The sequence below is a fragment of the Balaenoptera borealis genome, assembly GCF_965194805.1.
Source record: "Balaenoptera borealis genome assembly, chromosome: 4".
NCBI classification, from domain to species: domain Eukaryota; kingdom Metazoa; phylum Chordata; class Mammalia; order Artiodactyla; family Balaenopteridae; genus Balaenoptera; species Balaenoptera borealis.
Window position 1 is genome coordinate 819,740 of NC_138861.1, and position 23,902 is coordinate 843,641.

At 39.4% G+C, this 23,902-nt stretch overlaps 1 protein-coding gene across 1 annotated transcript in view; it reads right to left on the minus strand.

The window, feature by feature from the left end:
- Positions 1 to 23,902, minus strand: part of ASIC5 (acid sensing ion channel subunit family member 5) — a gene marked incomplete at its 5' end in the record, with an annotated part of 50,145 nt that overhangs the window by 12,786 nt on the left and 13,457 nt on the right. The window contains 9 exon segments of the mRNA XM_082389958.1: positions 1,215 to 1,364; positions 3,125 to 3,244; positions 3,870 to 3,956; positions 3,958 to 4,108; positions 22,565 to 22,648; positions 22,650 to 22,707; positions 22,710 to 22,763; positions 22,766 to 22,819; positions 22,822 to 22,856. Of these exon segments, the coding sequence (XP_082246084.1) occupies positions 1,215 to 1,364; positions 3,125 to 3,244; positions 3,870 to 3,956; positions 3,958 to 4,108; positions 22,565 to 22,648; positions 22,650 to 22,707; positions 22,710 to 22,763; positions 22,766 to 22,819; positions 22,822 to 22,856 (793 nt within the window).

Below are 23,902 nucleotides of genomic sequence, written 5' to 3' on the forward strand. Positions count from 1 at the left end.
GAGTCAATTCACTCCTTTCCTCCCCAAGAAGAGAGGCTGATACACATTTTTCCTTTTCTCTCAGAGGTCTCTGAAATTTTTTTAGTTGACAACATTTGCTTATTTTGCCTACTCTGTTAACCTGAAAATCCCTGAAGGTAAGTCTAATGTTTGTCCTTTAATATCTATCCCAAATACTCTGTACCTGTAGTGAATCAATAAAATCAGACAGAGTGCTCTAAAAATTAACTCATACAAGGAAAAATAGTATCATTCCTGGAAATGATATGTTAGCATATTAATCAACCCACTCACAAAACAGTCACCAAAATCACGCACAAAAAAAGATCCTTTAAAGCAGACTCACAGACATGAGAACAGACTTGCGGTTGCCAAGGGGGAGGGTGGGGGAGGGATGGAGTGGGAGTTTGCGATTAGCAGATATAAACAAATATACATAGGTTGGATAAACGGCAAGGTCCTAGCGTATAGCACGGGGAACTATATCCAATCTCCTGGGATAAAGCATAATGGAAAGGAACATAAAAAAGAATATATATATATATATATATATATATATATATATGTATAACTGAATCGCTTTGCTGTACAGCAGAAATTAACACAACTTTCTAAATCAACTAAATTTCAATTAAAAAAAGAAAGATCCTTTATTGAGTACCTATTATGTGCCAGGCAACCCGGTAAGTGCTTTCTTTATGTTATTTCACTTAAACTTCATTATAACTGTGAAAGGACACATTACCCCGGCCCCCAGTGTGCAGAGAGGAGATGGAAGTTCAGGAAGTTAAACTAGGAAATTACAGAGCAAGGGGCTGGCAATGGAAACCTGCCAGACTCGTCGGATTCCAAGAGTACTGCTCTGCCCGCTGACCTCCTTCTCAGAACGTCCCGTTGAGAAAACGCACAGTTCAGCCACGTGGGCATTGCTCTTACTGTCTGTTTCCAGATCGACTGAAATTCAAAGTTAACTTGGGTTTGATGGGCTTCCCAGCATTCACTTACACTGTATATGTGAATTCGCTGTTTTTCCTAAATATGAGCCTCCCAGTAAAGGAAAAGTAAGTATCTGACCTGAAACTCAGGAATTTCTGGTGGTGTTTGAACCCCAGATGCAGGAGAAAGGAATTTCTGGCGAAAGGTGTTATTTACGTACTTATGGGTTCGCTACCCCCTGAGTTCCATCAGACTCTGTGTTTTGTGATTGTATTTACCTGCACCTGGCAGAGGGTCACCGGAGCATGCATTCCCACAGGTGATGGCAAGCTTAACCCATCAAACTGCGGCACCTTCCTCCGTGAGTGGATAACAAAGATGATCCCAGTGTCGACAAAGCCGAGGGTTGCGTCATCAGTAAACTCCTCCTGAAACAAACATGTGCTTCTTCCCAAATTGCAGATTGACCGCAATTCTGTACAAGTTTAAGACTGGGTTTTATCATCTCATGACAGCATCTGAATTACTTAAAATCAAATATTTCATAGCAGTACGCAATCTCTTTTGACATAAAAGCTGTGAAAATTAAACACCTAAGACCTACTCTTCATGGCTGAATCACACTTGAAGGCCTGGACAGTTTTCCCTGGATCACCTCTTGCCTGAGGTGATATCACGTCCGTATCATGACTGTCAACCACCTGAGTCCCCTGGCCCTCTCTTCACCCTGCTTGCCTTTAGTTGTTTCCTCCTTGGCTGTTCTCTTTGCTTATTTGCTTTAGAAAATCCTTTGGCCCTTTGCTTCTCTTTGCAATTAAAATATCTGGCCTGAATTAAAATTCAAATTCATTTTCCCCTGAAAGTGAAGACTTACACGACTTCGTTAGCACTAGTGCTTTTCTTCCAGAAATCTTATGTCAGATGAAGAAATTGAAGACTAAACTTCTGGTGACTTTGTTATTAGTTGTAATTTCAGGCTATAAGGAGAGGGAATAGGCCTTGATGAGGGAATAGGATGATTTTTCTTGTGAATGGGTCAAATACACATGCAATGGCATTTAATGCATATGCTCAGCCTTCCATCTGAAACTCAGGACCCTATTTCTCCTGGTCCTGTTATGACTCTAAGGAACACTTAACCAGCTGGTCTGGAGGAATATCTCAACTCCATTTACTTATGGAACTTTGCGTTGAATTTGCAGAGTTTAATTGCATTCTAAAAATATGTGGGCAATTCTAGCTTGTAAAAGTCATTATATAATATTCGAAGTGAACGTACGGCTAATATTTAAAGGACTTGAAAATTTTGATGAACTAGAGGTGCGAGCTCGGCTGCATGTGCTTCAGTGTGCAGCACTGGATTAGGAGAAATGCTTTGCAAGTAACCAGTGGCTTCGTTCACTTGGTTTGGGCGGTGGGTGGTTTGATGGGATTCAGGGAGGCTAGTTTTATTTCTCATCTCTGCCATTAATTGTGTGACTTTGGATACCTGATTCAACAGCATTTCAGAATCTTCATTTACAAAACCATAATACTGGAGTAGAACACCTCTAAGTGTGTAACACCAGAAATGATTGTGCAAGACAGAAGGTGAGGGTCAGCCTTGGGTGAGAGCTCTACCAGCTACTCTCGAAGGTAATACCACTGCATTTCTTAGGTGTCTGGACACCTCCTAGGCCTAAGCACTTAGAACTTCTTAGATCAATTACAAATTTACAGAAGTAGGCTTAGGCAAAGTCCATCTGTATGATATTTTTGCAGAGCAATTATTTTTTCATCACCTCTTCAGACTAGAGTTTCTATGGTTTGTCAAAGGTCTGTGTAGGGCTTCTTTCTAAAACATATTGCCTATTTTCATAAAAATCTAAAAGTTGTTTTAAAAGTGCATTGGGTCGTTTTAAATTAACTGTATACCTTGCGATTTAGAAATCTCTAGTTTCCTTATTTGGTGGCATGAACGTTTCCAGAGTCATAACAATGATAGTAACTGATATAGCTAAAAATATCCAGGTTATGCCTCTAAATTGGGTCTTTTTAATCTCTAAGTCAGTAGTTTCATCCATGGAAGTCTTGGCTAAATTAATAAAAAATGAATTTGTGGGAACAATTTGACAAGGCACAGTGTTCTGAGACTCTGGTGCATTCTTGTTTGTCTTGAACCCTGGTGAAGTTTAAGGAAATTCAATACCCAATTGACATTGAAGAGCAAGCTTAAGCAAGCTTCTTCCAGAAACACCTTTTCCTTTGCTTGGATATTTTCACCATGATTCAAACAATTTCCATATTCAGTGAATACATGTGCAAAATCCTCCAGTATGAAAATAAACCAAAGAAAACACAATCAGTTGGGTATTTTGGTCACTTCTGAGGTTTAAATTGCTATAACTTTCTTTTCTTGATAACAGTGCCTAAGTGAGAATGCAGATATAGCAGGGAGAATAGGCAATCTGGTGATTTTTGTCTGTATTCAACAACAGTTTTCCTTTTTTGTAATATGCATTTGTCAATTTGTATATGATTATATAATTGAGACATTTTCATACACAGTTAACTCTTGAACAACAGGGGTTCAAACTGCATGGACCCATTTTTTTCAATAAATATGTGCTACAGTACTACAAGGTCTGTGGTTGGTTGAATCCTCGGCTGGGATTTGGAATCACGGATAGGGTTTTCCTTTTAAAAGGACTGTCCTGCAAGAAAGATCACCAAAGACTTCCGTACTCTATCTTTTCTTATCTAACTATATGAAAAAGGAAGCATGTCTCATGTGTATTCACACCCCCTGATGTCATAAGGCTGAGCTAATGACATTTGATCTTTGAGCAAATTTAGATTGATTCCCCACAGGAGTAAACTTTACCTCAATGCAAAATGATACAATGAAGTAGCTTATTATATTGATAAAATTTGAAGAAATATTGAATCATTACCTCTGGGCCCCATGGCTTTCCAAAAAAGTCACATTCTAACAAAGTGCTACTGTTCAGATAAAAACCATTTGTCTTGACAAACTGCGTTAATGCTGAAGTTTTGCTTGCTTGCAAGAAAATCAATAGCCTCTTTAGAGCCAGTGGAATTGGTACTGATTTCCTGAGGATGAAGGACTTTGGATACGATATTCCGTAAGAAAAAAATAACGCCAAATGTGGCTGCAGCTTCTGTTTGGAACCTATTAGCAGGAATAAAGGCAATATTTAGAATAATAAACACTTATTATCTAGAAGACAATATCTGAACCCTAGCACCTTCTCCATCTTATCTCCTACATTTCCCCTCATTCATGCTACATTCAAGCAAAACTGGATTCCTAAGACGTCTTTGTCACCTCCTGCAATCTACCTTGTGTTTCTGCATATAGTTTCGTTTACCTAGACTACCTCCCAGACTTTGCTCTGGATACATCCAAACGGTCTCCACACCCCAGCATCAAGAGAGAGGTGGGTGGGTAATTGTTAGCAACATAGTTTAGGATTCAGATTTCCTGGATTCACATCCAAGCTCCACCATTCTCTGGGCCGAGTCCGTGTGACGACCCTGCAACTCTCATTTCTAAACCTTTCCCTCTTGTCTGCATCTGGTTAGAACCTGCCGTTCATTGCAGGGCAGGAGCTTTGGCTGCTCACGGACACTGTGTGTGTGGATCTGCGACCCCAGCTGGTTTGCGGGGGACAGCAGCCAGCCTGCACTCCCCCAGCCCTGTCCGACCCCCGCCTACAGCTTCTTCAGATCCTGCGTCAAGCCAGGGCGCAACCTGGAGCAGGTGCCCACTTACCTTGCAGGTCACCGGTACCACCAGGATCGGAGGTGAAACACACATTCCCAGCTCGTGTTTGTTTCCCTCACTTCAAATCTGTCTTCCTTTCTAATTGTTGATTAGAAGCAGCAGTTAGAAAGGAGAGGCAGCAGACCTGCAAAGTCTGCTTGCCCTGTGACTTAGCGGGCTGAATCCCTAGAATAAACCCCTTATTCTCTGTCAGTCATAGAGGTTCTGCTCCTCTGGGTGAGCCCTGATTGTCACAGCAACTTCATGGTATGACTTAGCACATTTTCTCATCTGACTGTGATTCCGTTTCCCCACTTATACAACTGGTGTATGTTAATAAGTGATATGGGTTAATATATAGATATATTTTGATACAACCCACCTCAAGCTGTCATTTGTATGATTACGTTATTTTTCCTAAAACATTTAGAAGAGTGCCTGGAATTCAGTGAGTGTAAGGTATATATTTATTGAATGAATGTCTCATTATCGTCAAAGTGATTTTCTGTCAATCATAGCAGAAGTAATCTGTTTGCCCTAATAAGTACCTTGTAATTCTTTTATTTTGTTAAGCAATTTTTGCTTTGCATTATGTATGGTTCTTATATATTCATACCCTAACTTCTTTGAAAATGTGATTGGTATTTTCATATTTTGGATAGTATATTATACAATATTCTATTATTATACATCTTGAAACTGAACAAACTTCCTCTCTTCAAATTGGTTGCCCGGCAACATAGAATAAAACGCGTGCCCGCTCTTGGTGAGCGTACAGGACGTGCGGTGCAGGGTTTGTGCGTGATTTTGCTCTTGGTCTCCCTTTATGTCCCAGATTCTATATTTTGTTTTCACTTTCCTTTTGTCTTTAATGTAATTTTTCTCTCTCATGACAGCCACATTGAACCCTTTTTCAGTCAAGGTGGGGCACACACAAAACCAAAAATAGGAAAAAAAAATCCCAAACCAATATCATATAATTTTAGAGATGAGAAACTGCTTTTTTGACCAGCTCTTAATAGAATACCTTAAGTAACCAGCTCTGAGCCTGCTAAGGCCTGTCTTAAAACCACCAGCCCAGGTCCCAGAACCCTATAAATATTCTCTTTGACTCCCCCTTTCTTTAGAGATCCTGTTCAGCCCCCCATCATCGTGGTTTTCTACCTAACTACAGTACATCTAACAACCTTGATTTTCTGGGGCAAAAGTGTTTTTTAGTGATCTTTTGGGGAGTTAAAAACCTACATTAGCAACAGATTCCAGGGGGGAGAACAGTGTTAGCTCTAAACTGGGGGATGGAGCTTTAGCCTACTTCAGGTTTCTAACTCTCTGACCGACAGGCACCAAGGATCTGCTCCAGAGCCCCGTGACTTTGGATCTTGCACAGGCTCAGCTAATACTGCCCCATATAATGTTCACTGGGTTCTTTTCAAAATGGTTATGCAGAGAAATGAAGAAACTCTCACAGGTGTAGGAGGTATGAATACAATAAGTTAAAAGATTAAAGAGGAGAGCTTTTTAGAACATTGCTTTAGAAGCTTTTTTATTATACTAATAATAGTTGAGACCGTGAGGGTAATGTAGGTGGGTGAATTAAACTTAATAAAGTCTAACAATATTTGGAACAAAGGAATTGATAAATTTTGTGAGATATATTGTTCAGCATAAAATCAAAGTGTTTTGCTCCGAGTTTATTTTCACCTTTAATGCAAACCCCAAAACCCTTCCAAATATATTCCTTCAGAAACCTTGCTTAGTTATAATCTGTGTTACTCCTTCATTTAACAGATGTTGATAAAAGGCTAGTAAAAGAAAGCAATGAAAATACATCGATTTGTTAAAACAATTTAACAACTGATCACCAATTCCCAAGCCTGTCCTTCTTAGCTGTATTAATACCTCTAACTACACTTGCCCAGATTATGACCCAAACAAGTAAGTTTCATCTCAAGTCCACGTCGATGCCTGACTCAGCTCTGCACTGAGTCCCACCGAAACAGACCCAAGTGCACTGGAAATTGGAATCAATTTCCAGACCTCCACTCTAACTCAGAGGTTAGGAAGAGGCTGCATTCACAGTGGATCTTCTCCAATTTAGGAAAGAGTTCTTCCCTGTCAGTCATCACAAATCTCAGCATTTAATGCGCCCTGGTGTGTAACAATTTCAGGGCCCCTGACAAAGGCAAACATCAGTGGAAGACCCCTCTAAGAATTAAGCAGAGCTCCTTAAACTTTGTCTTGGCCTGATATGCACATGCTTCTGGTTAGGGCAAAGCATGGCATTAAACATAGGGTATCTGAGCCCTTACTGGGATCCTCTGAATTGACAAAAGCTGAAATAATATGGTGAAATTTGTTATTTTAAATGTAACTGGATTATTATTTGCTACTTGCAGATTATTGTGATAGTCAAAGTCCACAGATTAAAAATTTCTGTATTTATATCAATAAAGTAATTAAAACTTTATGAAATCATATGAAATATTTATTCCTATTACAGTCAATCCTTATCGTATTTTATCTCATAACATTTATTTTTGATCTTCTAAAACTAAGAAGTAAAGTTATTTCAAGCTATGGTTAAAATTTTAGATGCCAATTTAAAATATGCAAGTGAAATACATAGTTTTTTTAAAGTTCCTTTATATGGCACATGAGCTAAAATATTTGAAGACAATAGGCTTTGAGAACCAGACAATAGACAACTTAAGTTCTTTTCCTGATCTGTCAATCATTTGCTAAACAATGTTGGTGAGATGCTGGTGAACTGATATTCAAAGTGTCTATTCGTAAAATTAGACTTTGGGCGTTGAAAAAGTCTCTAACCACCACTGTACTGATGAAGTCTTAGTTATCTGTCACCTATAAGTAATTCTCTTATAATTAAGAATTTTCCTCTTCTACAATTTTAGTTTCTAGACGACTGAATCTCACTTTTCGTCTGGGCGTTAACTATGTCTAACTGAAGGATACACTATCAGTTTTCTTAAAATGCCACCATCTAACACCAGAGTCTAAATCATTGATTTGAGATTTGAGCTATGCAAAATAAATTAAATTTTATACAAGTTAAGATTTCATTAGAAACATGGAAGTGCTAAAATCCTAGAGTATTAAATATTTTCTTTGAGATCTTTCTTCATTTTGAATCCAGGTGTTGACAGCCATGCATTTCCCCGTCCGCAAGGCTTCATCTCAGAGTGCTGTCTAATGCCATGCGATTTTTTTCTTTCACTTTCACTGGTTATTTAGGTGTGTGCTGTTTAATATCCATATGTTTGTGAATATCTCAAATTTCTTCCTTCTAATTGCACTCTCCTGTATTGATAGTTGCTGAACATTCTCTGAATGATTTCAAATCTTCTAAAAGTACTGAAGCTTGTTCCACGGTCTTGCTACAACCTACCCGAGAGAGCATTCCACGTGCGCGCAAGAAGAGCGTGCGTTCTGCAGTTGCTGGGTAGTGATCTATAGATGTCTCTTGCGTCTTGTCAGCTTAGATGGATTTTCAAGTCTTCAAAGTCTTCTATTTCCTTGTAGATTCTCTCCCTAGCTGTTCTACTAAGACTGCAGTACTGAAGTATCCAAATATATTCGGTGAATTATATCTTCCTGATAGAGTGCCCCTTTATCATTACAAAATGACCCTCTTTATCTCTAGTAACACATTGTTTTAAATTTTGTCTGACAGTAAGATAGCCACTCCTTATGATAGTTGCTCTTTGCACATGTCTTTTTCCATCTTTTCCTTTATTCTATCTGCATCTTTGAATATACAGTATGTCTTGTTTCTTTAATACAGTCTGACAACTTCTGACTTTTGATTGTATTGCTTAACCCACTCAAATTTAACTTTCTTATTGATATATTAGATTTACATCTGCCACTCTGTTTGTTTTATATGTCTCATATCTTTTGTTCCTATAATCTGTCTCTACTGATTATTTTTTGCATTAAATTTTCATTTTTTTACTTTAAAATTTAAATCCTTTTATTAATTTTAAAACATGTTATTTATTTATTTATTATTAAATAATAATACTTATTCCAATATAGTTTATTTTCTCTTCCCACTTTTTTTGGTATTAATGTTGTACATATTATATCGATATTTTTATATAATTTTATGTATTTTAAAGAAGATGAAAGAAGAAAATAAATCAAGTAAATATCTATAGATCATGGCATATTAACCTTTTTACTTACCATTTCTGGTTCTCTTCATTTGTTTCTGTGGATTTAAGTTACCGTCTGGTGTCATTTCTTTACTCCAATACTGCCTTGCTTCCACCTTTTATGCTGTTATTGTAAAAAAATATGTTATAGCCTACGTATTATACACTTGCATTTTAAATCAAGTAAGAGGGATGCCCGGCTAGCTCAGTTGGTAGAGCATGAGACTCAAATCAAGTAAGAGAAGAAAGGAGAAGAAATACACATTTCTAATGTCTTTTAAAATTGCAAAAATACATTTCCTGGTATTTTTGTGTTTTTTTTCATATGGATTTGAATTACTCTCTGAGTTCACTTGCTGTCAGCCTGAACAACTTCCTTTTAGTATTTCTTGTATGATGGGTCTGCTAGCAATGAATTCTCTCAGCTTTTGTTTCTCTCTGAAGGTCTTTATTTTGCCTTCATTTTTAAAATATATTTTTGCTAGATATAAGATATTTGGTTGGCACATTTTTCCTTCAGTACTTTGAAAATCTCATCCCACAACTCCCTGGCCTCTATTGTTTATAATGAGAAGTTAGGTGTCAGCCTTATTGGATCCCCTTTTACGTAATGAGTTGGTTTCTTTTGGCTACTTTCAAGATTTTTTTTTTTCTTTTTCTTTGGCTGTCATTGTTTCCATTATGATGTGTCTGGCTGTTAATCTCTTTGCATTTATCCTTCTTAAAGTTTGTTGAACTTTTTGGATATGTAGACTATTGCTTTTGTGCAAATTTGGGGAGTTTTGACACATATTTTAAAAGTATTTTTCTGCTCCATTCTCTCTTCTTCTGGTACTCCCGTTTTGCATATATTTTTATGCTTTTTTGGTATCCCCCATTTCTCTGAGGCTCTATTCATTTTCCTGTGTTAGTTTTTTTCTGTATGTTCCTCAGATCACATACTTTGTCAATTTATCTTCAAGTTCACTGATTATTTCTTCAGCCAGTTCAAATTTATTGCTGAGAACCTCATGGATCTAGTGAATTTTTCATATCAATTATTGTACTTTTCAACACCACAATGTCCATTTGGCCCTTTGTATAATTTCTATGTCCTTATTGATATTCTTTATTTGATGAGACATTGCCATTATAGCTTCCTTTATGTCTTTAATCACGGTTTCTTCAGTCCTTTAAATATATTTATAATAGCTGCTTTGATGCCTTCATCTGCTAAGTCTGATATCTAAGCCGGGCAGTTTCTGCTGACTTTCATTTTTCTGTGTATGGGTTCATAATTTCCTTTTACTTTGCTTTTTTTTTTTGATGTTGAAAACTTAACATTTCAGATAATATACAGTAGCAAATCTTGATACCAATCTTATTAGTTTACTAGGGCTACCATAACAAGTTATCACAAACTTGGCACCTTAAAAAAAACAGAAGTTCATTCTCTCATTGTTCAGCAGGTCAGAATTCTGGAATCGACGTGTCAGTGGGGCTATGCTCCCTGCAAAGGCTCTGGGGAACCCTTCCTTGCTTTATCCAGGTTATAACAGCCTCACATATTTCTTGGCTCCTGGAAGCATGATGCCAGTTTCTGCTTTTTCCCTCAATATCTCTGTGTCTTTTTCTGTCCTTTTAACGACAGCAGTCGTTGGATCTGGGGATCACCCTAACGCAGTATAATCTCATCTTAGCCAATTACACCTGCAATGACCCTATTTTCATATGAATATATGAAAATATTTAATATTTTCTGAGGTTCTGGGTAGATATGAATTTTTGGGGAGGCACTACTTCACCACTGTAATAATCCTTCCTCCCCCAGGAATTGCTGTTGTTTGCCTTTTTTAAAAATTATTTTTTGCTTAGTGATGGATGGGCTATTCTGATGTCACTCCTAGAGGGCACAGCCTTAGGCAGTGGTAGAGTCATCTTTTGATGGCAGTTGCTTTAACTGGCTCATCTGATCATCTCTTCCCCTAACTTCCCTGTTAAGCCATCTGCCTCTACTGGTATCACATCCAGGAGCTAGGCTCCACTAATTGCTGGCTCAATTTTTTTTTCGTAGACTTCATTTTTAAAAGAAGTTTCAGGTTCACAGCAATTTTTAAAAAAAATTTATTTATACTTATTTTTGGCTGTGTTGGGTCTTTGTTTCTGTGTGAGGGCTTCCTCTAGTTGCGGCGAGCGGGGCCACTCTTCATCGTGGTGCGCCAGCCTCTCACTATCGCGGCCTCTCTTGTTGCGGAGCACAGGCTCCAGACGCGCAGGCTCAGTAGTTGTGGCTCACGGGCCTAGTTGCTCCGCGGCATGTGGGATCTTCCCAGACCAGGGCTCGAACCCGTGTCCTCTGCATTGGGAGGCAGACTCTCAACCACTGCGCCACCAGGGAAGCCCAGGTTCACAGCAATTTGAGAAGAAGGTACAGAGAGCTCCCCATATACTGCTTGCTCCCAGCTACCACAGCCTCCCCCCATTATCAACATCCCCACCAGATGGCACGTTTGTCACAGTTGATGGACCTACATGGGCACATCATCATCATCCAAAGACAGAGTTTATACCAGGATTCACTCTTGGTGTTGTACATTCTGTGGGTTTGGCCAGTACACAATGTCATGTCTCCACTATTATTGCATCACACAGAGTATGAAAACTGCCCTAAAAGTCCTCCGTGCTTTGCCTACTCATCCCTCCCTCTCCTTTGATCCCTGGAAACCACTGATCTTTTTACTGTCTCCACAGCTTTGCCTTTTCCAGAGCGTCATATGGTTGGAATTATACAGTAAGTATCCTTTTAGATTCAAAATTTTTTTTAAACTTAGGAATATGCATTTAAGTGTCCTCATCTTTTCATGGCTTAATAGCTCATATTTTTTTTAACCACTAAATAATGTTCCATTGTCTGGATGTACCACAGTTTATTTATCCATTCACCTACTTAAGAACATCTTGGTTGCTTCCAAATTTTTGAATTACGAATAAAGCTGTTGTGAACATTCATGTTCAGGTTTATGTGTGGTCAGAATTTTCCCACTTTTTTGGCTAAATATCAAGGACCAAAATTGCTGGATCATATGGTAAGAGTATGTTTAGTTTTGTAAAAAAGCATGTCAAACTGCCTTCCAAAGTGGCTGTACCATTTTGCATTCCTCCCAGGGATGAATGAGTATTCCTTTTGCTCCACATCTCCACCAAGATTTGATGTTGTCAGTGTTCTGGATTTTGGCCATTCTAATAGGTGTGCCATTCTAATAGGTATCTCATTGTTGTATTAATTTGCATTTTCCTGATGATATGATGTAGAGCATCTTTTTATATGCTAATTGCCATCTGCATGTTTTCTTTGATGAGGTATCTGTTAAGGTTTTTCGCTCATATTTAAATCAAGTTGTTTTCTTATTTTTTTAAGTTTGAATGGTTCTTTGTATATTTTGGATAAGAGTCCTTCATCAGATATGTCTTTTGCAAAAATTTCTATCATTCTGTGGCTTGTGTTTTAATTCTCTTATGCTGTATTGTTTTTAACAATAACCTGGGTCATAAATTTCTCCAGAGTCTAATCAGATTAAATTTGGGCCCTTTTACAGAAGAGTTTGAGGCCAGTGTTTGAGAGTTCTTCTGACCCCAGGAGGACTCTTCTTGTGTGCCTCTTTCCTGGATTCTCATTGGAAAACCACTGGCCTGTGGTTTAGCTTGTTTTTATAGACCCACTAGCCTCCTCTTAACTGCTTTACCACCAGAATATATGGTGTTTTTGCGAGCACCCTTAGGCTTGAACTTCACCACACTCTGTTCAAAACAGAGCTCCTCTGGGGAGAGCTTCAAAATTCATTTTTCTTATGGCCTTCCTTTTCCACCCAGCAAAATATTTACAAGGAGGATTCTGGGCAGGGAAGAGGTATCTGGTTTTCTGACTTTGTCACTCTCAAGGTGGAGCCTCCATCCTTGGGCAGGCTGGATGAGGGTGATTATCTCAACCTACCAGGCCTTAGACAGAGCTTCGACCCTGTAAGTGGGGGTCACATAAAGAAGGGAGCCCTCAGCCTCTTAACTGTGGTCGTCTGGAATTTAGCCTTTGTGACTTGAGCCGGGTTGGATGATGAATGTTGACCACCTGTGTTTCCCAGGGCACAGTGTAGCCCTTGACTAGAAGCTGGGAGGAGAAAAGCCCTGACTTCTTGGTCAAACCCAGCTGGAGCGGACCTCCTGTCATGCTGGGACAGAAAGGGGGAAGGGGGGAGTGTTTGTGGCTCAGGTTCTGTGGACTCTCCCTGTTCTGGTTGAGATTTAGTGGATTTTCTTGAATAAGTATGTCTTCATTTGTTATATTCCCTGAGGACAACTTCCAGATACTTTAAATGGCTGTTTTTATATATAAATATTTAGGTGCATTTTATTATATCCTAATTATTGTAGTAGATTCAATGATTTTCTCTTTTTTTTGCAAAATTTTAAAACATGCTATTTTATGTGATAGGAATACTTCCCATGAGATCTGCCCTTCTAACAAATGAAAGTGTGGGATGCAGGATGGTTGACTCTAGGTGCAAGTCTGTACAGCAAGTCTCTGGAGTTCATTTATCCTAACTACCTGAAACTTTATGCCTGTTGACTAGTAGCTCCCTATTTCTATACCCAGCCCCCTGCCAGACCCTGGCAACTACCATTGCAACCTTTGATTCTATGAATTTGACTATTTCAGACAACTCACATAAGTGGAATCATGAGTATTTGCCTTTCTGTGACTTATTTAACTTAGCATAACATCCTGAAGGTTTAGCCACATTCTCTCCTATTGCAGAATTTCCTTCTTTTTCACAGATGAATAATATTCTGTTATATGCATATACTACATTTTCTTTGTCCATTTGTCAGTCAATGTGCATTTAGTTTATTTCTAGATCTTAGGCAATGCATATGGGTGTGGTAATATCTCTTTGAGACCCTGATTTAAATTATTTTGTATAAAAATTTAAGACTGAGATTGCTAGATCATGTGGTATCTCTATTTTTAGTTTTCTGAGGAACCTCCATGTTGTTTTCCATAGCAGATGCACCATTTTGCATTCCCACCAACTGTGTACAAGGGTTCCAAATTCTTCACATCCTTACCAACATTTCTTGTCTTTTGTTTTTTGTAATGGCCATCCTGACAGGTCTGAGGTGATATCTAATTGTTGTATTGATTTGCATTTCTCTGATGCTTAGTGATATTGAGCATTTTTTCATATTCTGTTGGCCATTTGTATGCCTTCTTGGAAGCAATGTCTATTCAAGTTCTCAGTACATTTTAAATTGGGTTCTTAGGGTTTTTTGTTTTTGTTTTTTGCTGCTGAGTTGTAGGAGTTTGTTAAATTCTAAATGGTTAATTTTTTAAATACAGTTTACCAGTTATGGTTGTTTCTCTGGGGAAAAGATCTGTGAGGGTCCTCACACTGCTGTTCTCAAGATGATAAACACATTTTCTTTTAATAAAGGATATCTTCAACCAATCTTTGCTTTCGTTAGATCACATACCATTTAAAATAGTACAGAGCAAAAGTATTGAAAATATTTGGGGGCATTTGATTTACTTCTACTTTTTGGGACCTTGATACATATATTGATATATATCTAAAAATCACAGGAACATGCTATAATACCTACTGTATATTGAGCACCTGTCCAAACAACACCCCAGGGATGAGACAAAATGGTGTATATATTACCTGATCTAATGACACAGCAAGCATGTGAGGTAGATGATATTACATCATTTTGTACGCACACATATTGAAGCCTAAAAAGGTGAAGTGACTTGTCCATGGTAAAAGAGCTGATCAGTGGTGGATCTGAAGGAAGCCACCTCCACCTCCCCCAGGTGAAAATCTTATGTGCAGCCGTTCTTGCTTGACCACAGACAGTGACAAGGCTTTTCATGGACGGCCTCGTGGGGAAGCTGCCCTCCCCATGGGAGACCTGGGGCACAGCCAGGGACATACAGTTCTTTGCAGGGAGCTGTGGTCAAGGGCTCAACAACAGCAGAGCAGTAAACCAAGGGTGAGCACAGGTCACACGCCCATGGAGCTGGGTGCGTTTCTATTACAATAAACGTCTCACCCTAAACACGTTGAAGCATTTCACATCTCCATACTTTAGCACAGTGCTTCTCTGTATCTTCAAGTTATTCGTCATCTCCCCCTACAAACTGCCTGGACATCCTTTGACACTCACACTCCGTGACACCCAGAAGGGACTGTCACATGTCATCTGTGCTCTCAGAGCCCCTGCACACACGTTTAATGTAATCTATAATCGCCACACATACTGCATTGTGATTGCTAATGTTTCTCTCTCTTTTGTAAATTAACAAATTTTTTCAATGCAAGGATAAATACTTGTACATCTATTTAACCACAGGGCTTGTTGCTTAGCCCAACATATAACTGTGGAGGGAAAGAAGGAATAAAAGAAGGAAAATGGAGAAGAAATCAATAAGCTTCTTAGCCCCTTACATTTCAGTATTTCAGTACAATTTAAGACCTTCAGTGGTTTTGTGTATACTAAATAGCAAACAATAAACTATTTCAGTCATCCAAGAAAGGTTATACTAGCAAAGTTATAGAGACTTGTTATTATTATTTTTTTCATCTTTATTGTAGTATAATTGCTTTACAATGTTGTGTTAGTTTCTGCTGTATAACAAAGTGAATCAGCTATACGTATACTTATATCACCATATCCCCTCCCTGTTGCTTCTCCCTCCCACCCTCCCTATCCCACCCCTCTAGGTGGTCACAAAGCACCGAGCTGATCTCCCTGTGCTATGCGGCTGCTTCCCACTAGCTATCTATTTTACATTTGGTAGTGTATATATGTCCATGACACTCTCTCACTTTGTCCCAGCTTACCATTCCCCCCACCCTGTGTCCTCAAGTACATTCTCTATGTCTGCATCTTTATTTCTGTCCTGCCACTAGGTTCATCAGTACCGTTTTTTTAGATTCCATATATATGCATTAGCATACAGTATTTGTTTTTCTCTTTCTGACTTACTTCACTCTGTATGACAGACTCTGGGTCCATCTACTTCACTACAAATAACTCAATTTCATTTCTTTTTATGGCTGAGTAATATTCCATTGTATATATGTGCCACATCTTCTTTATCCATTCATCTGTTGATGGACACTTAAGTTGCTTCTATGTCTTGGATATTGTAAATAGAGCTGCAATGAACATTGTGGTGCATGACTCTATTTGAATTATGGTTTTCTCAGGGTATATGCCCAGTAGCGGGATTGCTGGTTGTATGGTAGTTCTATTTTTAGTTTTTTAAGGAACCTCCATACTGTTCTCCATAGTGGCTGTATCAATTTACATTCCCACCAACAGTGCAAGAGTGTTCCCTTTTCTCCACACCCTCTCCAGCATTTATTGTTTCTAGATTTTTTGATGATGGCCATTCTGACTGGTGTGAGGTGATACCTCATTGTAGTTTTGATTTGCATTTCTCTGATGATTAATGATGTTGAGAATCCTTTCATGTGTTTGTTGGCAATCTGTATATCTACTTTAGAGGAATGTCTATTTAGGTCTTCTGCTCGTTTTTGGATTGGGTTGTTTGTTTTTTTGCTATTGAGCTTCATGTGTTGCTTGTATATTCTGGAGATTAATCTTTTGTCAGTTGCTTCATTTGCAAATATATTCTCCCATTCTGAGGGTTGCCTTTTTGTCTTGTTTATGGTTTCTTTGGCTTTGCAAAAGTTTTAAGTTTCATTAGGTCCCATTTGTTTATTTTTCTTTTTATTTCCATTTCTCTAGGAGGTGGGTCAAAAAGGATCTTGCTGTAATTTATGTCATAGAGTGTTCTGCCTATGTTTTCCTCTAAGAGTTTTATAGTGTTTGGCCTTACATTTAGGTCTGTAATCCATTTTGAGTTTATTTTTGAGTATGTTTTTAGGGAGTGTTCTAATTTCATTCTTTTACATGTAGCTGTCCAGTTTTCCCAACACCACTTATTGAAGAGGCTGTCTTTTCTCCATTGTATATTCTTGCCTCCTTTATCAAAAATAAGGTGACCATATGTGCGTGGGTTTATCTCTGGGCTTTCTATCTGGTTCCATTGATCTCTATTTCTGTTTTTGTGCCAGTACCATATTGTCTTGATTACTGTAGCTTTGTAGTATAGTCTGAAGTCAGGAAGCCTGATTCCTCCAGCTCCGTTTTTCTTTCTCAAGATTGCTTTGGCTATTTGGGGTCTTTTCTGTTTCCATCCAAATTGTGAAATTTTTTGTTCTAGTTCTGTAAAAAAATGCCATTGGTAGTTTGACAGGGATTGCATTCAATCTGTAGATCACTTTGGGTAGTATAGTCATTTTCACAATGTTGGTTCTTCCAATCCAAGAACATGGTATATCTCTCCATCTGTTTGTATCATCTTTAATTTCTTTCATCAGTGTCTTATAGTTTCCGGGAGATAGGTCTTTTGTCTCCTTAGGTAGGTTTATTCCTAGGTATTTTATTCTTTTTGTTGCAATGGTAAATGGGAATGTTTCCTTAATTTCTCTTTCAGATTTTTCATCATAAGTGTATAGGAATGCAAGAGATTTCTGTGCATTAATTTTGTGTCCTGCTACTTTACCAAATTTATTGATTAGCTCTAGTAGTTTTCTGGTAGCATCTTCAGGATTCTCTATGTATAGTATCGTGTCATCTACAAACAGTGACAGTTTTACTTCTTTTCTGATTTGGATTCCTTCTACTTCTTTTTCTTCTCTGATTGTTGTGGCTAAAACTTCCAAAAGTATGTTGAATAATAGTGGTGAGAGTGGGCAACCTTGTCTTCTTCCTGATCTTAGTGGAAATAGTTTCAGTTTTTCACCATTGAGAACGATATTGGCTGTGGCTTTGTCATATATGGCTTTTATTATGTTGAGGTACATTCCCTCTATGCCTACATTCTGGAGGGATTTTATCATAATTGGGTGTTGAATTTTTTTGAAAGCTTTTTCTGCATCTATTGAGATGATCATATGGTTTTTCTCCATCAATTTGTTAATATGGTTTATCACATTAATTGATTTGCATATATTGAAGAATCCTTGCATTCCTGGGATAAACCCAACTTGATCATGGTGTATGATTCTTTTAATGCGCTGTTGGATTCTGTTTGTTAGTATTTCGTTGAGGATTTTTGCATCTGTGTTCATCAGGGATATTAGCCTGTAGTTTTCTTTCTTTGTGACAGCTTTGTCTGGTTTTGCTATCAGGGTGGTGGTGGCCTTGTAGAATGAGTTTGGGAGTGTTCTTCCCTCTGATATATTTTGGAAGAGTTTGAGGAGGATAGGTGTTAGCTCTTCTCTAAATGTTTGATAGAATTTGCCTGTGAAGCCACCTCGTCCTGGGCTTTTGTTTGTTGGAAGATTTTTAATCACAGTTTCAATTTCATTGCTTGTGATTCATCTGTTTATATTTTCTATTTCTTCCTGGTTCAGTTTTGGAAGGTTGTGCTTTTCTAAGAATTTGTCCATTTCTTCCAGGTTGTCCATTTTAGTGGCATAGAGTTGCTTGTAGTAATCTCTCATGATCTTTTGTATTTCTTCAGTGTCATTTGTTACTTCTCCTTTTTCATTTCTAATTCTGTTCATTTGAGTCTTCTTTTTTTTTTTTTTTTAATGAGTCTGGCTAATGGTTTATCAACTTGTTTATCTTCTCAACGAATCAACTTTTAGTTTTATTGATCTTTGCTATTTTTCCTTCATTTCTTTTTCATTTATTTCTGATCTGATCTTTATGATTTCTTTCCTTCTGCTAACTTAGGGTTTTTTTTGTTCTTCTTTGTCTGATTGCTTTAGGTGTAAGGTTAGGTTGTTTATTTGAGATGTTTCTTGTTTCTTGACGTAGGACTGTATTGCTATAAACTTCCGTCTTGGAACTGCTTTTGTTGCATCCCACAGGTTTTGGGTCTTCGTGTTTTCATTGTCATTTGTTTCTAGGTATTTTTTGATTTTCTCTTTGATTTCTTCAGTGATCTCTTGGTTATTTAGTAGTGTATTGTTTGGCCTCCATGAGTTTGTATTTTTTACAGTTTTTTTCCCTGTAATTGATATATAGTCTCATAGCATTGTGGTTGGAAAAGATACTTGATATGATTTCAATTTTCTTAAATTTACCATGGCTTGATTTGTGGCCCAACATATGATCTATCCTGGAGAATGTTCCATGAGCACTTGAGAAGAAAGTGTATTCTGTTGTTTTTGGATGGAATGTCCTACAAGTATCAATTAAGTGCCTGTTGTTTAATGTATAATTTAAAGCTTGTGTTTCCTTAATTATTTTCATTTTGGATGATCTGTCCATTGGTGAAAGTGGGGTGTTAAAGTTTTCCCCTTTTATGGCTGTTAGCATTTGCCTTATGTATTGAGGTGCTCCTATGTTGGGTGCATAAATATTTACAATTGTTCTATCTTCTTCTTGGATTGATCCCTTGATCATTATGTAGTGTCCTTCTTTGTCTCTTGTAACTGTCTTTATTTTAAAGTCTATTTTGTCTGATAGGAGAATTGCTACTCCAGTTTTCTTTTGATTTCCATTTGCATGGAATATCTTTTTCCATCCCCTCACTTTCAGTCTCTATGTGCCCCTAGGTCTGAAGTGGGTCTCTTGTAGACAGCATATATATGGGTCTTGTTTTTGTATCCATTCAGCCAGTCTATATCTTTTGGTTGGAGCATTTAATTCATTTACATTTAAGGTAATTATCGATATGTATGTTCCTATTACCATTTTCTTAATTGTTTTGGGTTTGTTATTGTAGGTGTTTTCCTTCTCTTGTGCTTCCTGCCTAGAGAAATTCCTTTAGCATTTGTTGTAAAGCTGGTTTGGTGGTGCTGAATTCTCTTAGCTTTTGCTTGTCTGTAAAGGTTTTAATTTCTCCATTGAATCTGAATGAGATCCTTGCTGGGTAGAGTAATTTTGGCTGTAGGTTTTTCCCTTTCATCACTTTAAATATGTCCTGCCACTCCTTTTGGCTTGCAGAGTTTCGGCTGAACGATTAACTGTTAACCTTATGGGGATTCCCTTGTATGTTTTTTGTTGCTTTTCCTTAATGCTTTTAATATTTTTTCTTTGTACTTAATATTTGATAGTTTGATTAATATTTGTCTTGGCATGTTTCTCCTTGGATTTATCCTGTATGGGACTCTCTGTGCTTCCTGGACTTTATTAAGTATTTCCTTTCGCATATTAGGGAAGTTTTCAGCTGTAATCTCTTCAAATATTTTCTCAGTCCCTTTCTTTTTCTCTTCTTCTTCTGGGACCCCTATAATTCGAATATTGGTCCTATTAATGTTGTCCCAGAAGTCTCTGAGACAGTCCTGAATTTTTTTCATTCTTTTTTCTTTATTCTGCTCTGTGGTAGTTATTTCCACTATTTTATCTTCCAGGTCACATCTCCATTGTTCTGCTTCAGTTATTCTTCTATTGTTTCCTTGTAGAGAATTTTAAATTTCATTTATTGTGTTGTTCATCATTGTTTGTTTGCTCTTTAGTTCTCCTAGGTCCTTGTTAAACGTTTCTTGTATTTTCTCCATTCTGTTTCCAAGATTTTGGATCATCTTTACTATCATTACTCTGAATTCTTTTTCAGGTAGACTGCCTATTTCCTTTCATTTGTTTGGTGTGGTGCGTTTTTACCTTGCTCCTTCATCTGCTGTGTATTTCTCTGTCTTCTCATTTTGCTTAACTTACCGTGTTTGGGGTCTCCTTTTCACAGGCTGCAGGTTCGTAGTTCCTGTTGTTTTTGGTGTCTGCCCCCTGTGGGTGAGGTTGGTTCAGTGGGTTGTGTAGCTTCCTGGTGGAGGGGACTAGTGCCTGTGTTTTGGTGGATGAGGCTGGATCTTGTCTTTCTGGTGGGCACGTCCACGTCTGGTGGTGTGTTTTGGGGTGTCTGTGGCCTTATTATGATTTTAGGCAGCCTCTCTGCTAATGGGTGGGGCTGTGTTCCTGTCTTGCTAGTCGTTTGGCATGGGGTGCCCAGCACTGTAGCTTGCTGGTCGTTGAGTGGAGTTGGGTCTTAGCGTTGAGATGGAGATCTCTGGGAGAGCTCTTGCTGTTTGATACTTCGTGGGGCCTGGAGGTCTCTGGTGGTCCAATGTCCTGAACTTGGCTCCCCCACCTCAGAGGCTCAGGCCTGATGCCTGGCTGGAGCACCAAGACCCTGTCAGCTACATGGCTCAGAAGAAAATGGAGGAAAAAAAGAGAGAAAGAATAAAATAAAATAAAGTTATTAAAATAAAAAATATATAAATATTATTTAAAATAATTTAAAAATTTAGAAAGTAAAAGAAAGGAAGAGAGCAAGCAAATCAATAAACAAATCTATCAGTGATAATAAAGTCTAAATACTAAACTAAGATAAACATAAAACCAGAGACAAATTAGATGCAGACAGCAAACCCCAAGTCTACAGTTGCTCCCAAAGCCCACCACCTCGATTTTGGGATGATTCGTTGTCTATTCAGGTATTCCACAGATGCAGGCACATCCAGTTGTTTGTGGAGCTTTAATCCGCTGCTCCCGAGGCTGCTGGGAGAGGTTTCCCTTTCTCTTCTTTGTTCGCACAGCTCCCGGGGTTCAGCTTTGGATCTGGACCCGCCTCTGCGTGTAGGTCGCCTGAGGGCGTCTGTTCCCGCCCAGACAGGACGGGGTTAAAGGAGCAGCTGCTTCGGGGGCTCTGGCTCACTCAGGCGGGGGGAGGGAGCGGTACGGAGGAGGCGGGGCGAGCCTGCGGCGTCAGAGGCGTCGTGACGTTGCAGCAGCGTGAGGCGCGCCGTGCGTTCTCCCGGGGAAGTTGTACCCGGATCACAGGAGCCTGGCCGTGGCGGCTGCACCGGCTCCCGGGAGGGGCGGTGTGGAGAGTGACCTGGGCTCGCACACAGGCTTCTTGGTGGCGGCAGCAGCAGCCTTAGCGTCTCACGCCCGTCTCTGGGGTCCGCGCTGATGGCCGCGGCTCGTGCCCGTCTCTGGAGCTCGTTTAGGCGGCGCTCTGAATCCCCTCTCCTCGCGCACCAGGAAACAAAGAGGTAAGAAAAAGTCTCTTGCCTCTTCCGCAGCTGCAGACTTTTCCCGGACTCCCTCCCGGCTCGCCGTGGCGCACTAGCCCCTCAGGCTGTGTTCACGCCGCCAACCCCAGTCCTCTCCCTGCGATCCGACCGCAGCCCGAGCCTCAGCTCCCAGCCCCGCCCGCCCCGGCGGGGGAGCAGACAAGCCTCTCGGGCTGGTGAGCGCTGCTCGGCCCCGAGCCTCCGTGCGGGACTCTCTCCGCTTTGCCCTCCACACCCCTGTGGCTGCGCTCTCCTCCGCGGCTCCGAAGCTCCCCCCTCCGCCACCCGCAGTCTCCGCCCGCGAAGGGGCTCCTAGTGTGTGGACACCTTTCCTCCTTCACGGCTCCCTCCCGCTGGTGCGGGTCCCATCCCTATTCTTTTGTCTCTGTTGTTTCTTTTTTCTTTTGCCCTCCCCAGGTACGTGGGGAGTTTCTTGCCTTTTGGGAGGTCTGAGGTCTTCTGCCAGCGTTCAGTGGGTGTTCTGTAGGGGTTGTTCCTCATGTAGATGTGTTTCTGATGTATTTGTGGGGAGGAAGGTGATCTCTGTGTCTTACTCCTCTGCTGTCTCGAAGGTCCTTTTGAGATTTGTTATTATTAAAAAAAGTAATTTTTACCTGTTTAAATTACAGAAGGTCACGGCTGGGAACTCTGTCTTCTCCACACATTGCACCTCTGTAGATGTCATGGGGGGGGGGTCACCTGAAGTAGTTGGCCAGACGGCTATAGATGTGCCAGACCATGAGCCCCATGGAGCTGGGACCACCTTGCGAATTCTACTGTGGTTCCGGACAATGTCGTGGACCCCATGGAAGGAGTGGAAATGGCAAAGTCATGGTCAAACTCCTTGCAGTCAGTGCGAGGTGGTAGATTTTCTTTGAAAGGCAGAGCTTTATCTTTTCTAAGAGTCTTTAAGTTTAATCAAATAATTCAACAGACAAACAAAACAAGGAATTAGTTAGGGAACCTTAATGCTGTATGTGAAAAATACAACCCACTTAGGTTTAAACATGTTCCCCTTTTATGGGTACACATGAGGACTCAAAATTCATCTTGACCACAGGCAATGACAAGGCTGTTCATGGACGGCCCCATGGGGCACGGATCGTTTAGGAGTCAGGAAGTGTGGACCACCGAGGTCTGATGAGAACGTGGGGCTGTTCCGCGGGTGTCTCTTGCTCATGCAACCCTATTCGTGCCGCCCCATTAATGTTGCATTTTCAATAGCAGCCCACCCTGAAAGGGTTGTGTACAATAGCTCATGATCTTTAAAAAATTGCCTCTGGTCCAGGCTTTGTTCTGGGAAACTGTGGTACTTTAGCCAATGTCTTAATCTTTCTAATACTTTGCATCTCTCCTGGCAAACGGGCGCGACAATCTCTGCCTCATGAGTCTGTTTTAGTAAATAAAAGAACACCTGGCGATGGCTCGGTACCTTACCTGGACCGTGGTAAGTGCTCACTTCACATTAGCTCCTTTTGTTATTCTGCTAATTCAGTGGCGATGTGGTAACTGGCAAAGGCTCCTGTCTAAGATTCTCATTTAAGACATGAGTCCTTAATAGTCTCACAGATGCTCATAATTAGGTGAATTAACCTTTATATCCTTTGCTTCAATTCAGGAAGCATTCTTTATGTCAACGAATCAGCATTAATTTGCTTCCATAAGGTCTCATTAAATCATTAGTTAATATTTCATAGGTTTCTAATCAATCAGCTAAGTAAGCTTAAGTCACGGGATATATAATGATATATAAGAGACTCCTATGAACATTTTCTAAGGGACTCCATTTCATCTGCAAAGTGTTAGGACACAATTCCAAATTATATTATGATTATTTTACAGAGACTGTAAACTAAGCAAGAAATTGTGTATTAGTCTGATTAGCTTGACTTTGGACCAACATTTTATAATAGCTCCACAAACCACAAACTGTTTTTTTAAAAAATATTGAA